General features: G+C 45.0%; 1 protein-coding gene across 6 annotated transcripts in view; it reads left to right on the top strand.

Annotated features, from left to right (window-relative positions):
* The window catches only part of ITSN1 (intersectin 1), a 1,732,490-nt gene that overhangs the window by 878,230 nt on the left and 835,215 nt on the right, over positions 1–19,045 (top strand). For 4 of the 6 annotated variants that reach the window (XM_085621358.1, XM_085621359.1, XM_085621356.1 and 1 more), the window contains one exon: positions 15,821–15,868. The exons of the other annotated variants lie outside the window; for them this stretch is intronic. In XM_085621358.1, the coding sequence (XP_085477484.1) occupies positions 15,821–15,868 (48 nt within the window). The remainder of the gene's footprint in view (positions 1–15,820; positions 15,869–19,045) is intronic. 6 annotated transcript variants of the gene reach the window in all.

The raw sequence follows: 19,045 nt of genomic DNA, 5'->3' as shown, positions 1-19,045 counted from the left end.
CCTTTAATCTGAACTATTCTGCACTCAGAGCAGTTTCGGGCCTATCCTCCCAAACGGCAAGTTCAGGATAGTCAGTCTATGATACATATGTTTCAGCCTTTATTCTGGATTTTGGTGAGACTGACTAGGAGGCTGCTGGGCCTCATGGCCTCCTGCTTGACACATGCCTGCTGACTCTGCAGTGGGACCTGAAGTTCCAATCGGCGCAACATCAGGGAAATCTCTCCAACATGGTACAGATCTCAGAGGGAACTGCAAAAGATTTGCAGTGGTGGTTAACAAACTGTGATTATGTCAGCGGCAGATTCCTCTCCCTTCCCCAACCATATCTGACAATAGTGTCAGATGCGTCACTCCTGAGAAGGGGCAACCATCTGGGAGAGGTGCAGACCAGAGGCCTCTGGTGGAATACTGACTCCACATCAACCTACCAGAACTCCAGGCGGTCCAGTTGTCATTTAAAAGCCTTTCTGGCCTTTATCAAGGGAAGGCTAGTGCAGGTGTTCCCGGGCAGCACCACCGCCATGTGGTACTGCAACAAACAGGGCTTGGTGAGGTCGTGACCCTCTGTCAAGAGGCCAGGTGTCTCTAGACATGGCTGGAACGTCGGGGCATTTCCCAAGTGGTTCAACACCTAACTAGGCTCTCTGAAATGCCAGGGCAGCCACACTCATCCAAAGATGGCTTGCGGATCATGAATGGCACCTCCAACCAGAGGTGGTGGAAGGTCTTTTTGAGCTGTGGGGAGAGCTTTGGTTAGATCTGTTTGCCACCACCAAGATCGCACAAAGTCAGCAGTTCAGCAGGCTTAAGTTTCCAAGGCAGCTCTTGCTCAGGGATGCTTTTTGTCTTGAGTGGAGCTCAGGCATCCTGTATGCCTTTCTGCCTATACCACTCCTTCCCAGAGTTCTCAAGAAGATCAGGAACAACAGGTCCCCAGCTGTTAAGAATTGTCAACGGTTCTCCATTCAGGCTATCTCTTCGGAAGGACCTTCTGTCGCAGCAGCAGGGGGTGGTGTTCTCCACCTGAACCAGTCACAGCTCCACCTTCATGTGTGGAGATTTAGTGGCGACAGTTGACAGCTTTTGACCTAATAACCGAAGTTTGCAGCCAGGTGTCTCGCCAACAACACTGTATACACCTGCCATTAGGGCAAGTTTGTGGCATGGTGTGCAGAGAAACAGGTTGACCGTCTTTCTGCCCCCCTCTTTGGTCCTTCTTATCATTTCTCTTGCCCAGCAGGGCTCTGCTCTGTGCCCCTAAAGAGATCTTTCTGCTATCTCAGCCTCTTTGATGTTACCCGATCAGCGATCCCTCTTGTAAATAGGTTCTTGAAAGGTCTCAACACCTGTTTCCACCTTCGCCCTTCATCATGCCTCAGTTAGATTTAAATCTGGTCTTACCTTTTCTGATGCACGCTCCCTTTGTCATTGCACAATTGTCCTCTCAAGCTCCCTCCCATCAAGACTTTCGTCCTGGTGGCAATAACATCTACTCAGAGGGTCATTGAGCTGCAGGTTTTGTCATCCAAGCCTCTGTCACTAAACATCTACCCAGACAAGCTGGTTCTTTGCATTAGCCTCCTTTCTGCCAAAAGTTGTCACTCCCTTTTATGTAGACCAGTCCATCAACCTGCCTACTTTTTATGCTCTGCTACATCCCTTGGAGGGAGAGGAGCAAATTCACTGTCTGGACCCAAAAAGTGCATTGTCGTTCTACCTGGACGGTACGAAAGAGTTCCTTCTTGGGGTATGTCGGAGCAAAGAAGGGGGAGGCTGTGCAGAAATGGACCATCTATTAATAGATCGTGCTCTGCATTAAAATCTGCTATGTGTTGACCAATGAGCAACCCCCTGAGGCCTTGCGTGTCCATTACACCAGAGCCAAGAATGCGACGACTGCATTAGCAAGTGAAGTCCAGGACCTGGACATGTGCCAGGCAGCGGCTTGTGCCTCTCTGCACATACTCCCGAAACACTACTGCCAGGACAGTCAAGTCTGTCAGGACGTGCACTTTGCCCTTTTGGTCCTGCAAGACCTTTTGGTGTGAAATTGTTTTGCAGGCCACCTCTGTGAAGGTATTGCTTGGGCATCTATTCTAAGGTAAGGAATCTGTGGATAGAAGTCTCTATCAGAGAAACAAGTTACTTACATTCGGTGATGTCTTATCTGCTAGAGACTCTGTTTAGCCGCAGATTCCTTACTGACCCTGCCAGCCTCCGCGAACAGATTTCTAGGGACAGGGCTTTCTCCTTTTGGGCTTTTACACACCAGTGGTCTGTGTTCTTTGTGGCTCTGCACGCCTGGCGTGGAAAATTGCAAAATAATCTGACGTCAGCACACTGGGGTGGTTCCTATATAGGCACCAGTTACGTCACTTCCAGCATCAACGATGCCACATGGAGCCGAATTTCGCCACCTACCGGTGTGCAGGGGTACTGCTCACGAAAAATATCCAGATCCAGACTGATGCCTGGGGATAATTCTAAGGTAAGGATTCTGCGACTAGATAGTCTCTACCAGATAAGGTGTTACCGAAGGTAAGTGACTTGTTCATCCTGAAGGTTAGTGCTCTGCATTAAATCTGCTACGCATTGGTCATTAAGCAACCCCCAGAAGGTTTGCATGCTCATTCCACCAGAGGCAAGGCTGCGATCACTGTGTTGGCTCGTGGAGGCCCGGTCCTGGACATCTGCCAGGCCACAATGTGGGATTCTCTGCACATGTTTACCAAGTATTACTGCTTGGACAGTCACATTCATCTGGACCAGCACTTTGCCCTTTCGGTCCAGCAGGACTTTCTGGTCTGAATCTGTTTAGCAGACACACCTCTGGGGAGGTATTGTTTGAGTATCTATTCTAGTGTAAGGAAGCTGCAGCTAGAAGTCACTATAAGATGGAGTAACTTACCTTCGGTAACTCCTTATCTGGTAGAGACTATCTAGCTGCAGATTCCTTACCGACCCACCCATTACTTGCCTCTCTGTGAATGGATTTTTAGGCACAGTGTTGTTCCCTTTCAGGGCCATAGTATATCACACCAGTGGTCAGTGTTCTTTGTGGCTCTGTGCTTCTTGTGTGGGAAGTCGCATAAAAGCTGATGTCAGTGAACTTGGCAGTGCTTCATTTGAAAAAAAAAAAAACTAAGTGCCAGGTGTCTAGTCAGCAGTTAACTTCTGCTTGCTCTGCCCATTGCCACTGTCAATTACAGTAACATCACAACTAATAAGTCCCACTCCCACAAGTGTTACAATAATAACAATTTCCAGACCTCAAAGTTAAACAAAGGCTTTGGCAGCAGATATTAGTCATTCTTAATGTATATTGAATTAATAAACCGTTGTGCTCATCTCAAAATTAAAAAACAGCACCACCATGTGACAGACTGTCATATGTACTGTTACTCACAACTAAGTGCTGGTGCTGAGCACCGGAAACCACCGGCTCAAATTAAGCACCGGCGCTGGGGTGGTGCCTATATAGGCAACACGTACGTCCCTTCCGGCGTGGCTGAACTACGCCATGCGGAGCCGGACAACGCCACCTACTGGTGTGCAGGGGTACTGCTCACGAAACATTTCCAGATCCAGTCTGAATCCTGGGAAAATTTCTAAGGCATGAAATCTGTAGTTACATAGTGCCTACCAGATAAGGTGTTACCGAAGGTAAATAACTTGTTCTACATTGACAAAGCACATCACTTAATGGAGAGTTGAATCAGTTGCCTCCCCCTAATATTGTATGCATGGAGGCTTTACAATGCTAATTCATATTTATACATTAATTGGCTTCCAGCAGGGCTAGAAATGTTCCTAAGTACAAGCAGTAATTGCAGTTTTCACTGGAATTAATAATTTCAGTTTTACTTCTAAGGGAAGTATCTGTATTTGCTTGACAAATACGTCTGTCATGTTCTGATCTAATCATGCTTTCCAGCCTACCCAGGAAACCAGGAAATTAAGAGGCTCCAGTGAGCAATTGTGAAGGGCATCTTTTGTTTAGAAACATGTGCTGCTTCAAACTTTAGCAGGAAACAATCACCCTATTTGTTACTGTTAGGTTTACAGTTGTGAAAAATGCTTTTTACAATAATCAGATTATTTAAATCCAATTCAAAGGTAATTCAGTTGTACTTTACATTTTTTATTGTCCAGGCACAATGCTGAACAGGAAAGGGAAGTTGAGAAAGTTCCAGGTCCCGAGTCAAAAAGTCAGCCAGAGTCCTCTGGTGAGGTTCAGCAGGCAGCAGCAGACAGTTCGCATAAAGGGTGTAGAATGTTGAAAGACTTGTACAGTTGGTTGCGATTATCTAGGTATAAATATTTTTGCACAATATCGTCTGAAAACAGTTGTAATAGTACGTTAAGCTGCTTTCGAAATCTAGTGTTTCTCCTTCAAAGTAATATGTACTCTGTAAAGCTAGTCCTGTCCTTCATATTTCCTCGCCTGGTCACTGTTCAGACTCCTTTTTACAAAATCTAAGATGCACTGTACTGAGTCACAATGTCTGATACAGGTAAACCGTATCGAACAGGGCAACAGACACAAGGCAGTGATTTGTTTTAAGTAATAACACACTAACATAGGTGTCTGCTTGCTTCTATGTCCGTTATAGGATTCCAATATGCCCTAATTATGTATGGAAGTGGCCAGTTTAGAATGTGCACAATAGTAGTTTAATGAAATAATATTATGTATAATATAACTAAGATCCAGATTTCTAACAAATCAATCCATCATGCATTCCCATTTGAATCATGATTTGAAATAATTAGAAATGTCTGATGGATACTTCTAACTGCAGATTTCTCGCCATTAGAAAACCCAGAGGCACCCAGATTGGATCAGAAAACATTTCACAAAGCAGTGTTCCTAAATACAAGAAGTGGCACCACATGGCCCCACGTCGACTTTGTTCGGTCCTGAGGTGACAAATGAAGTCACACATAACAGTTCCTTTCTTTACTCTCCTTAAAACGTGGATCCAGAGCTGTGCTCCACATTTTCTTAGTCTGCTGACAAGACCTTTTCGTCTGCAAGGGAAAAATGGCCTCAAACACTACAGGATTTAAGCCATGCCGAACCTTCGCAGATAAATGTCTGTGATAGACCTCCACAAGGTAGACCTTTGGTGCTTTGGCTCAGGACACAACTCTCATTCGTATGAAGAATTTTGCCTTGAACTCGAAGACAATCTGAGAGCATGAAGCTAAGCTTTAAATTGCCGAAACATGAGCCTTGGGCTTCAAGGATCCACAGGGTGCTCTAATCAGATTGCTGTTGGTGGAGTCATCCCAGGCACAGTCTTTGCCTCTCGAACCCACTATGAGTTTTCACTTGCTTCAGTATGGACTTCCAGTCTGATGTCTAAACCTGCGCCGGTGTCTTAGACATTTACGCTGGTCCCCTATGCCGGAGAAGAATCCTCTACAAATTGTGGTTCCAACCCAAGCAGACTGTCTTGACCTCAACCATAGTTGTGTTCTGAATCCACTATGAAGCATCAGGTACCCATACAATAAGACTCAGACAGAACACTGCCTCTACCACAGTGTCACCCTCAGGTGCTCCACCAACATTTTGGTTTCCAACTCTGATCAGAGGCAGCCAGCCAGCCTCTGGAGATGAAAATAGAAATTATGGGAATTACTTGCCCACTCGTTATGAGGACAATCTCTACATGGACTTAAAGGAGGCCAGTGAATTGGATACTTCCCCTGATACTGGGTTAATTTCCCCCCTCCCTTTACCACCAACAGAAGAAATTGATCCTTTTGCTGTGGTAAATAGACATTTAGCAGAGGTTTTTGACCTACAACTTCCTTGAGTGGTGTTCAAAACAAATGTATTTACAACGTGGCTTACTCTGAGTCTCGCTATCATTCAGCAGGCCCCTTACTGACACACAATTGTGCACTTGGGTGTAAAGCCTTGTTTTTTCCCTCTTGTGAACAGACAGGATGCCAGGCTCCATTGATCAGCTCCAGGCGACCTTGATTTTCTGACTCAACATAGGCAATCCTAATGTTTTGACCTGTTGTTCAAGCTTCCACTAGCAAGGCTAATCTCAATTGTTTCCCATGGACCAGTGACTGACCTAGTTATGCAGCGTGAATCTTTCTGGATTCACTATGCTGTGCCATTATTCCGCCATCTAGTGGTTGGGTCCGGAGTTGTAGTATTTCTTTTTCTTTTTTTTTTTTTTTTCCGTGGCCCAGGTGGGCGTCGACATACCACCATTTGGTGTCCTTCGTGAAGTCGACGCGCTTCCTCCGGAAGCTCCCACCTTTGGTCGCCATCTTCAGATTCTTTTTTCCGCCGTTGGGTCTGGATCAACAGGAAGGAGCTCCAAGAACTTTGGAGAGAAGAATCGACGAAATGTCGGAATAGATCACCGGAGACCAAGTAAGAAGAAACTCAACTACAGTTCAGAGAACTTCGAAGAATTCGACGTTTTTCGAAGGAGAATGCGCATACAGGGGGCTCCCTGGGCGCGGTGATGGACAAGACTCCGTTCAAATTCTGCGCAAACTGCCACCACAAGTACGCGCAGAATGACCAACCTCTGGTTTGCAATCTCTGCCTGCCGCGCGACCACCGAAGCGAGGACTGCAACGCCTGTGCAGCGTTCACCCCGAAGACTCTCAGAGTAAGGGAGAGACAGAGAAGAGCAAATTACAACATGCAGGGGCAGGGGACGCCCCAATCGCTACGAGACTTGGGACTCTCCAGCGGAGAGGAAGACAACGTAGCAGAAGGACCAGAAGACGTCGTGGTCGTCGATGTCGAAAAGAAAACCTCGAAGGAGGTAAGAGTGTCGTCGAACACTAAACCCTCCACTGATACTCTCAAAGGCGAGCCAAAGTCTTCGAAAGGAGCAGGGCCATCGAAGCACTTGACGTAGACTACTGCATCCAGGGACAAACAGTCCGTCGGATCCTCTGAGAAGGACCACCAGACGGCGAAAATCCAAGACAAGGGAAAGGTGCCGAAGAGCAGCCATGAAAAAGAGGTGACGTCGAAAGGTCCGAGACAGGTTTCGACTTCGACGTCGACAACCGCGAAGAGGAAGGTCGAGGCCTTCGAAGCCGATCACTTGGCAGAGATGGAGAAGAAAAGAAAGAGGCTCAAGGCTGAAATGGCTAACATCTTGCAACGCAAGAAAGACTTCGACGAAAAGCTAAAATCCTACAGCATACTGTCGAAGACTACACCCGAAACAGGAAAGGGCGCCGAGGAATTCAAAGCGCCGAACACACCTGAACCTGGAGAGGAACAGGAAAAGGACCTGTACTACGGGACAGGCGAAGGGGAAGAAGATTTGACTTACCAAGAGTCGACTTCTTCGGAGGCTCAAGACTTGCCATGGGAAGATCTCGACGCCGAATCACCGGAAGAGGGCGTAGACTCGTATCCGTCGAGGCCTTCGCCGCCGGACAACATAGGGATCTACAATCAAGTCATCAAAGGGCGGTTGAGACGTATGGGGTGCAGTTAGAGGAAGATAAACTCCAGTCTTGCTTTCTCTTGGAGACCTTGTTGCCTTCACAGACTAGAAGCCAGTTCCTGACCATGTTCCCAAGTGTGCTGGACCAGGGGAAGGACAATGGTCCTGGACCTCTATTTATTGTTCTGGTATATATCAATTTCACAGTTACGAGCACAAGCACAATTTTAAGAGCCTCAATGCATAGGCCCACAGTAATCAATACTATACAAAATTTAGTTTTGAGGGAGAAGAATAGTGCAACACCACAATGCTTATGTCTGATATTTAAAATATATATATCACAGGGTGCACAGTTAAATATTCATTGTATCTTGTTTTGAAGCGATTTTTAGAAAGGATAGGTTGCTCCAAAGGGAACGTGCAAAAGGGGGGGTAAGTGGGGGGTGCTTAAGAAGTGAAATTGGAATCACAGAAGGGTGAAGGAAAAGGAACTTAAAAACATTTACTGTTGGACTGCTCATGCGTCCCAGTCTACTAAAACCTGGTCACATCAAAATAATCAACACTTTTTTACAATACAGTTTTTAGACACAAAGATGTACTATTCGAGTGGCACGTTCTTGGAGTAGAATTAGTGATCCAGGCCACTTAGTAGGGGCGTCGATGTTTCGACCCGGCTTGGGGCTAAAGGGGGGGTTTGTGGCCTCAGCCTTGCGGGTCTTCATTTGTATAGTATTGATTACTGTGGGCCTGCGCATTGAGGCTCTTAAAATTGTGTTTGTACTGGTGACTGTGAAATTGATATATATCAGAACTATAAATAGAGGTCCAGGACCATTGTATTTCGTATCATATTGAACCCAGGTCCATGACCATGATTGGGTAACCCCATTTTTGTAATGGACATGGGGAAGGAGGCATTCAAAGAGCCTGCCATGTGTAGAGCTGTGACTCCACGAGCAGAGAAGAAATATAAACATTCTTCGAAGGACATCAGTGGGTCAGTACCAGCCGACTCCATCATTACATCCACAGCTCGGAAAAGAGCAAATATACCCACAAACTCTGGCCCTCCACCAGACAAAGAAAGCAAGAGGATGGACATGATAGGTAGGAAGATGGAAAGGAGTGCAGCCACACAATGGCGCATCACCAACTCCAATGCGCTCATCAACAGACACGCATACCAGCACTGGGAAGAAGTGGGAGAACTGCTCAAGCATGTACCAGAACAATACCAGAGAAGAGCAAGCCACCTGGTAGAAGAGGGGAAAAACATGGCTAATACATGTTTAAAGTCAGCCCTGGACGCAGCAGAGACATCGAGCAGGCAAATGATGCTGGGGATCACAGAAAGGAGAAATGCCTGGTTAAGAATTTCTGGTTTCAAGAATGAGGTACAAAACAACATCCTCAACACACCCTTCAACGGGGAACAACTGTTTGGAGCACCAGTTGATGAAAAGTTGAACCAGCTGAAGGAGGATAACGAAACAGCGAGATCTATGGGGGCGCTGCAGTTCCGAGGTATGAGAAGAGGAACACCTTCCAGGAGACCGACAGGCAGAGGAAATCATCAGCCTGGGGCAACACACCAAACCACCCAGCAAAGTTATCAAGGAGGTAACCAGGGACAGCAGCAAGGACAGCAGCGGCAGAACTGGCAGTACCAGCCCCGAGGACAATCCTTTTGAGGGCGCAGCCGAGGAAGGGGTAACGGCCAGAGGGGAAGTCAGCCTCCCACAGGAAAGTGACTCACCAGCAGAAACAACGCACTCCTGGATGAGACCTCAGGAAGTGCAAAAAGAGACAGGACAAAAACCAGCATAAAATCAAAAAATTCAATGACTCCTCCAACACACATCACCGGTAGGAGGCAGATTAAGACACTTCCTCTAGGAGTGGAGGAAAATAACATCAGACAAATGGATATTAAAACTCATACAATATGGGTACTGTATAGACCTGGAAAGGCCACCGCAAAACAGAAGGCCAAAGGTCCGAGTGCGCACAACAAAAGAGCTGACACACTTGAGGGAGGAAGCAAGAGAATTGCTAAAGAAAAGAGCCATAGAAATTGTGCCACAAAAACAAAGGAACAAAGGGGGTATACTCAACCTACTTCCTCATACCAAAGGTAGACGGAACATTACGTCTAATTTTAGACCTCCGATTCCTGAACAGGTTCATAAAAACTCAAAAGTTCAAGATGACCTCCCTCCAAGAGGTCATACCTCAACTACAAAGAGGAGACTACATGGCGACTATAGACTTAAAGGACACCTACTTGCACATCCCCATCAACAGCAAACACAGACACACCTCCTCAGGTTTGCAACAGGCACAAATCACTACCAGTTCACAGTGCTAGCTTTCGGACTAAAATCAGCACCGAGAGTCTTCACAAAATGTCTGACAGCAATAGCAGCACACTTAAGGAGGAATACATGTATACCCATACCTCGACGACTGGCTGGTAAAAGCAAGCTCATACCACAGGTGCAGGAAGCACATAGAGATAGTCATACAGGCGCTGACACAACTGGGGTTTTCAATCCATTGGGAGAAGACGTCAATAGAACCAGAACAACTGAAGAGGTTCTTAGGGGCAGAAATCAACACCATACAATGCACGGTGATTCCATGTGCAAATAGGCCTCTGGCTATATGCAAGGAGACGCATCTTTACCGCAAGGGGCAAGCTCTGACAGTGAGGACTGTGAGCAAACTGATGGGGATGATGGCATCATGCATACATTTGGTACCAAATATTCGCCTACTCATGAGGCCATTCCAAGAATGGATCCAGCAGCAGTGGTCACAAGCGACGGAGTTGGGAGGATCTAGTGCTTGTCACTCAAACAGTACAGCAAGAAATAGCGTGGTGGAACCAGAAGAACTTAGCACAGGGGAGATCATTTACGCAACCAACTCCAACTGTAACCATTACAACAGACGCCTCCCAGAAAGGGTGGGGAGCGCACACAAACAACCTCAAAGTAAGGGGATTGTGGGGACATCAGGATGCAATAAAGCACATCAACCACCTAGAACTCAAGACAGTGTTCCTAGCCTTAAAGGCTTTTCAGAAACTGCTGTACGGGAACAGAGTACTGATACAAACAGACAATACAACTACCATGTTCTACATCAATAAGCAAGGAGGGACACATTCAGTGACACTCTCACGGCTAGCGCAGGAAATATGGAGATGGGCAATCCCCAGAAAGATAGACCGATTAGCAATACATCTACCAGGGAAGGACAATGTAGAGGCAGATTGGCTCAGCAGACAGAAGTCAGCATCCCACAAATGGGAGATCAACCAACAGGAAATCCAGAAGGTATTCCACAAATGGGGGACTCCACAAATAGACCTCTTTGCAACACACCAAAATGCAAAATGCCAAAACTTGGCATCCAGAGTACCGTCCAAACAGTCCCTGGGGAATGCGCTATGGATAAGCTGGTCAGGGTTATTTGCATACGCTTTTCCACCAATACCACTAATACACAGAGTGCTGAACAAGTGCAGGATCAGCAGCATGACGCTCATCCTGATAGCACCCCAATGGGCCAGGCAAAGATGGTTCTCACACATCATGGAGATGTCACAAATGCACGCACACAGGTTCCCCACCAGAAAGGACCTGCTAACAATGCAAAACGGAAGAGTACTACACCCAGAAACAGCAAGCCTCAGCCTAGCTGCATGGCTCCTGAGGACCTAGAGTTTGCACACCTCAAATTACCGGCAAGTATGATGGCTGTACTCAGTGAGGCAAAAAGACCGACCACAAGGAAGTGCTACGTAGCAAAATGGAAAAGATTCACCGAATGGTGCATTAGGGAAAATCTGCAAACAAAGATTACTAAAGAATCAACAGTACTAAAATACTTAACGCATCTACTGCAAAACAAGCTAGGCTACACATCCCTAAGGGTCCACTTAGCGGCAATTGTGGCTTACACAAGAGGAGAAACGGTGAAAAGTTTCTTCACATCACAGGTGGTAAAAAGATTCCTATAAGGTGCAAAAAGGATCGCTCCTCCAAGCAGAATGCCAGCACCAGAATGGAACCTCAATGTAGTGCTCACACAGCTAATGAAAAGCACCATTTGAGCCTATTCACAAAGCTACACTGCGTATGCTCACACTAAAGACAGCCTTCCTAGTGGCTATCACATCACTACGAAGAGTAAGTGAATTGCAAGCGTTAACGCTCCAAGAACCCTACCTGCAAATACACAGTGATAGGATTGTCATGAGAACGGACCCGCATTTCATGCCAAAGGTGGTGTCTAAGTTCCACATCAACCAAACAGTTCAAATACCAAGTTTTTTCCAAAAACCGTCCACGAGCACAGAAAGAGCCTTACACACACTGGACGCCAGGAGGGCAGTGATGCACTATATGGAAAGGACAAAAGAATGCAGAAAAACAAAGCAATTTTTTTGTATCCTTCGCCAGCAGTTTTTTGGGACGACCTGGTACCAAAAATACCATTGCACAATGGATTGTGCAAACCATTCTGCTCTGCCACAAGCAGGCAGCTCAGCCATTACAAGGAGCAGTTCATGCTCACTCAACAAGGAAGAAAACAAGGAAGAAAGGAGCAACAAATGCGTTTCTAGTACACACCTATCCAAGACATTTGGCAAGCGGCAACATGGTTTTCAGTGCATACGTTCACTAAGCACTACTGTGTGGATATACAAATGCACAAAGAAGCGCAAGTGGGACAGAAGATCTTACAACACATTTTCAGTAACCAGTGCTCATCTTCCACCCAACCTCCACTACGAGGAGAAACCGCTACAAAGTCGATGCACAGCATAGTGAATCCAGAAAGATTCACGCTGCAAAACGTATAGTTTCTTACCTGTCGGTGTAGTTTTGCAGCTTGAAGACTTTCTGGATTCACTAGCGAACCCACCCTCCTCCACCAGAAAGACGAGACAGGAGGATAAAAGGGGGGTAGAAGGTGGAAAGACTTTACAAGGATTAAATAAGAAAACAAAGAGAGAGAAAAGAATTCGAAGATGGCGACCAAAGGTGGGAGCTTCCGGAGGAAGCGCGTCAATGTCACGAAGGACACCAAATGGTGGTATGTCGACGCCCACCTGGGCCACGAAAAAAAAAAAAGAAATACTACAATTCTGGACCCAACCACTAGATGGCGGAATAATGGCACAGCATAGTGAATCCAGAAAGTCTTCAAGCTGCAAAACTACACCGACCGGTAAGAGACTATACGATCCCTTCCTCATCCAAGGCATACGAGGGTGATGCATGCATCACTGCTTCTTTGGGGAGGTCGTTTTGGAGAGGTGGAGATTGGAGGACTCTGGTGGAAACCCTAGTTCACAATCACCTTATGGAGTTGAGCCATTCACCTGGCACTGAAGGCCTTCGTACCACCCATCAAAGGTAGACTGATACAGGTCCTCATGTACAATTCCACTACCATGTGGCACTGCAATAAACAGGGTGATGTGGAGTCCTAGGTTCTGCACTGAGGCTCTTTGCCTATGGAGTTGGTTGGTACATTTGGGCATTTCCCTGGTTGTGAAGCACCAAGCGTCATCGTTGAACGCCAAAGCATACAAGCTCACCTGAAGGCACCAGACAGATCACGAATGAGGGTTGCACCCCGAGGTGGCACAGGACATCTTCCAAGTATAGGAAGAACCCTGGCTGGATTTTTTTTACCAGCGTCGAGAAAGTGCGGTGTCCAATTCTGTGCAATGCGGTCCTAAAAACGCTCTCCGTAGGAGACTTCCTCAGGCTTGATTGGAGCACGGGACTCCTGTATGCCTTTCTGCCTTTTCTGGAGCAAGTTCTGAAGACGTTCTGATATGACTGGGTCCAAGTCATCCTAGTGGCTTCAGATTGGGTGAGGAGAGTGTGGCACATGGAAATTCTGAGCAAGAGATCTGTTTTCGAATCAAGATGATGTTTCTGGAGGATCTTCTGTTGATGGAGCAGTGCAAATTTCCGCACCTGGTCCTGCACAGTCTTTATCTCCATGTGTGAAGATTGAGCAACATCAGTTGTGTGTTCGATCTGCCTCCTGAAGTTGTGGATGATATCCTTGCTTCCCGGGGCCTCTCTACAAAGTCCACTTACACCGGGCGCTGGACAAATTTGTTGGTGTGACCCATTACAAGCCAAATTCTTGGATGCCTTAATTGTTTTTATTGCCTTTGGCCCAGCAAGGACTTTAAGACTGCACTATTAAAGGTCATTTGTCAGCCATTTTGCTCTTATTGTGTTTGCCGGCCCAACTGTCAAATCACCTGTTGAGATGAGGTTTCTAAAAAGGTTTAACACATGTTTCTCCCTAAACCCTTTGTGGTTTCACAATAGGATCTCAATTTGGTCACGATATTCCTCAATTGTACCCCCTTTGAGCCAATGCACAACTGTTCATTGTTTATTCGGACTCTGAAGACTGTGTTCCTTGTGATTGTCAGATAATCACATTAGTTAGCTTCAAGCTCTGTGCAGCCGCCTTCCAAACTGTTGTTGAGCACAAGGACCTTTTTGACAAAACTTGACTTTTCATGTTGGCCAATCACCCTCTCAATGTTTTGTTTGCTTCGCCTTTCCCCTTAAAAGAGGATGAGACTCCATTGGCTGATTCCAAAAAGAGCCTTGAGCTTTTGCATCAGTTACGCCGAAGACTATCGGGTGGACGATCATCTTTTTGTGGGGTTTTCAGCAGCAAAGAAAGGTAAGGAGGTGCACAACTGAACTTTGTTAGTGTGGATAGTCTTCTGCTTCAAGATCTGCTATGCAGTTGCCAGAAGTAGCCTATTCAGTAATAGAGGTCTCATTCATCCAAGGCCACTGCACTGGCACTCAAATTGCCTGTTGACATTTGTCAGGCTGCAACATGATCTCCATGCAGAATGTTCACAAAGTGCCACTCCAAAAGATCGAGAGTGGTCCTACTCGCCAATGGGACAGGACACCAAACTGACACAATATCAAAGAAAAAAGCTCCCTTTGGGAAACCACAAGAGCACACTAGATCAATCAATCCTCACTCAAACCCTATTCACTCGTAAAAAGTGTATCAGTAGCCAAGGAATCAAATGTGGATGCTTTATTCACCAAGTGAATGCACGAACTGTTAAAAAAAAAAAAAAAACATGTATTCAAGAATATATTCTATGAATGAGAGAATTAAACAACTTTATAAATTGCAAATATCATAGTTAAAAACAATTTTGTACAATATACATAACCATTTCTAGATAAAATAAATAGCAAATTTGTACAACACAGTCAATAGTTAATTTGCATTTGGAAACTGTAATTGACAAAAATTCTATATATGCACAAAAATATCAACAAATGTACACCAATCTAATATAAACGAAGACCAAGAAGCGTCACGGTTCGGTGTCAATAACTGGTCCAAACCACCTTCTTCAGGCTTGTTATTAAAACGTATCCCGAAACTTTAAAATCTATGTAATAATAAAGACAGGGAGTAGTATATACATATATATGTAATTAAGACATTTTAAAACATTGTACTTCACGATAGTGAAAGCATCATCTGTGTCAACCAAAGCACCACCATGAAAAAAATATACATACACAAAGCGCTACTACCTTGACAGTCATGTTACCTGGTAAGTTCTGTGTAGCTTTTTGGTATGAGCCCATTCCCCAGATGCGCCACCTCGGAAGGCACTGCTTTGGTATCTTTTGTAAAGGTGTGGAATCTTTGGTTAGATGTATCCATCAAACGAACAGGTTACTTACCCCTGGTAACACTCTTTCTGGTGGTTAACTGCAGATTCCTAACTCCCCCCCCACTTTCTCATTCTGTGAAATGGTATCTTTTTCCACCTAAAAAGGCCCCAAGTTAGAGATCTGCATACTGCTACTCTGGCTGGTTTTGGGCTCTGTATCCAAGGGCATTGACAGTCAAGAAAATACCTGATGTCAGTGCATAGGGATGGGGCTTTCATACTGCTCCGTTCATCACTTCTGAATGGAGCAAAGTAAACTCTACTTCTGGCATGCAGTAGCCCAGCTGATCCTTATCCACTTTGGCGCCTGGGCATACTCTAAAGGTTAATAATCTGTGCTTAGAGTTTCCACCAGAAAGAGAGTTACAGAAGATAAGTAACTTGTTCATTTGGTACCTTATGGTACAATGCATTGATGTGGATAGTTCATGTTCCAATAGGAGAGGCTAATAGATTATGATATGGTATTATGTTTAAACACATTCCTATATGGCACTGGTTTATAATAATTTGCATCATAGCTGATTGCCATAATTCAGTACTTTATATGGGTTTCCCAAAAAAGTTATCAACTAACCTCTCTCTGCTTTTTGGCTAGTGTATATCGTTTTGTTCAATCAAGCATGTCTCAGGAAAACGTGCCCAGGTTTGTAGTTGATTCCTTTTTCTATATCATGCTATTTGCATACTGTGATGAATTTTCGATGCCCTGAGTTTGTGAGGTGAAGGATGGACTTTAGAGATTCCTTCTACCAAACTTAAATCTGGTTTAGATTTACTTCGTAGCCTTGTTACCTATTGGAAACCAAGACCAGTCTTTTTATGGGGTAATGGAAAGATATGATTTGTTATACAAATCCGGTCAGCTATCCAGTCAAGAATTTACCTCGATCTGGAATCATGTTTTCATGTCAGTTTTCTACGGCGTGGGGAACTTGGAGACAACTAGACAATTCTTGTAACAAATATTGCCTATTGTCCATTTAACTTCAGAAATTAGATACTACTTTGAGGCTGGTGAAAGCCTAAAACCTCTTTTTAGAGCTTCGACATATATGGGTAGCGATGAATCTGAGTCATTGCCTACCGGGCAAGGGTCATGTGGGTTAGACAACTAACAGAAGAACGGTGCCCAATAAATATAATCTACGGTCAGTGTAGTAACTGTTATGGAAAGTAAATGGCTTTAATTTGTAATTCAATATTAATAGCGTAGTAAAAAAATTACTTTCATTAGTCTTTTCAGTAAGTTTCGTGTAGGCATCTCAAGTAGTAAATTCATCTAACCGTTAGAAGATGAGCCCTTCAAGCGTTTATGCTGTTTCTGAATGCTAGAATAAAAATAATATTGGTACCCTACAGTTTTGGTTTCTGTCCTGCAGGTAAAAGCCAGAATATTGTTTCTGTGTTTTATGGGGTTTTTACTTTTTTGGTGACGTGTTTACAGATCTACATTTTTGTGCTACCCTTCAGCACTTCTTTGACACTGTTCTCTACAGCAGCTGAGTGACTGGGGGTGTGCGGTAGGATTGCAGCTCGTGGGGCAGTGTCCAGGTCTAGTTTAGGCTTCTGCTGGCATTGTACTTTACAACAGGGCACAACTGCAACTTGTTATTGCAAAAACGGTGGAATGGCAACATGACACAACCATCATAGTTTGTGGTTTGGCCTTGAAGGAACCATGCATGGCATAACAGCCAGATGTGTGTGTCAATTTTCGACATACAAAGAGACTTCCAATCGCAGGAGAGGAGGCGTGCTGCTCTTTGGTTCACCCATTGGTGATTTAATCGCTTCCACTTCACTCCTGGTGACAGGCTAACTGGATCTCTGCAGATGTTTGTGACCTTAATGCACGGTTAGGCTTATTTGACATAAGAATACAAAATAAAAGCAGCAGAGCAGTTTAGTAAAGGTTTGAACTCTGACCTTATACGTAGGGGCTTCAAACCAGGTGTCCAGTTGAAAGCAAAAGGATAGTCCTCTGAAGTTGAGGCGTCCCATCCCTTATGGCATCAGAGCAGTGACGTATTCAAGACTAGACTACAGTCCAGGTGGCTGAAGTCCGTTTTCTGCAACAAACACTGTTTAGTTGCACGGGCGGCTCGCTAGAGCCTCGTTCAAAGCACCCACCCTACAACGTAGAATAAATATGGCGCCGCGCTGAGCATCTCCAAAATGTTTCAAAAAAATAAATGTAACATTGCGCGAAGCATGTGCAGAGCGCGCAGCAGCCATTGAACATCCCCAAAATGTTTTTAAAAAGTCTTAAAAGTGTCCCTCCCTAAAGCAATGCGCAATATCCCTCACTAAAGCACTGCACGGAGCGGGTCTCACTAAAGAACTGGACAGTGTCCCTCACTAAAGCACTGCACACTGTTGCAGGGTGTCCCTCAGAATAGCACCACACATTGTCCCTCACTAAAGTTCTGCTCGCTGGCCCTCACTAAAGCACTGCATGGAGTGGCTCTCAATAAAGCACAAGCACTTCACAGTGCCTCCTCACTGAAGCACTGCACAGCGTCCCTCACTCAAGCACTGCACAGCGTCCCTCACTCAAGCACTGCACAGCGTCCCTCACTCAAGCACTGCACAGCGTCCTTCACTTAAGCACTGCACAGCGTCCTTCACTAATGGACTGCACAGTGTCCTCAATAACGTGACCTATTGAAAGCTACAGTACAAGCTGGGTTGCTGAAGTCAGTTTTATGCACCAAACACTGTTACGTTGCACAGGCAGCTCACTAGAGCCACATTCAAAGCACCCGCCTAGAATAAATCCGGTGCCGCACCTCTCAAATGTATTTAAAAAAAAATGTAAGTAACATTGTGTGACGTGTGTGCAGAACACGCGGTGGCCGTGAAGTGGAAGCATTGGTAAATGATTCGTCCGGGAACCTTTCAGCCTGCGTGAAGTACAAATAACACGCACAAGCAGAGGTAGGCAAACAAAAAGAAAAGAATGCTTTCCAAGTATCATAAAATAACATGATGAGTAAGAGCACATGTTACTGGGGCAGTCCTCATGAGAGGTTACAAAAGTAGAAAAGGAGTGACTACTGAGCATATGAACCAAAGAAAAGCAGCCATTTACAAATTGACAGTAAAAGGAGCCAATTAGAAATATGAGCTGTGCTTAAAGCCCATATTCCAGATACATAGGGACATAAGTCAGTTCATGTGAAACATTTATTTCCACAACAATAGAATTCAGGTGCTCACACAATAAGTGAAAGAGGCGTGACGTGCAGAGTGATGGTGAAGTTTAAAATAACGGCATCGCATTGACAACAATAGTGTAAAACTCCTTAAGCAACTTTATAGAATAGGAACAGTTTTGTTGTAAAGGGTCAACGGCGTTTCGATCTCAACTGTTCGAGATCTTCATCAGGGCATATAACGGGTGAGCAAGCTGAATTGATGCAATTATTTATAGCACAAGGAAGAGCAATTGAGGGCTTCAGAAAACAGCTGAGGGTAGACGAGTTCACCCAGATTAATTCGCTGAAGGTACGAGCGTGAGAATATCACGTGTGTGTGTAAACTTGAAAGGCAGGGTCAGCTGTATAAGTTGCGCTTATTGTGTGAGCACCTGAATTCTATTGTTGTGGAAATAAATGTTTCACATGAACTGACTTATGTCCCTATGTATATTATTAATTTTTTTTTGCTCCTTTAAAATAATTAATCTTAAACTCTCGAACCATAAGTGCTCTCCTTAGGTGCACTTTATTATTGGAACTTTTGGCCACACCAGAACCATTGTGTTTTTTACGGCATATTTCACCCCAGGTTCACGCATTGGTGTACCCTTGTTTTTCTT

Source organism: Triturus cristatus, chromosome 8, assembly GCF_964204655.1.
Source record: "Triturus cristatus chromosome 8, aTriCri1.1, whole genome shotgun sequence".
Taxonomy (NCBI): Eukaryota; Metazoa; Chordata; class Amphibia; order Caudata; family Salamandridae; genus Triturus; species Triturus cristatus.
This window is presented reverse-complemented; position numbering and strand designations above follow the sequence as displayed.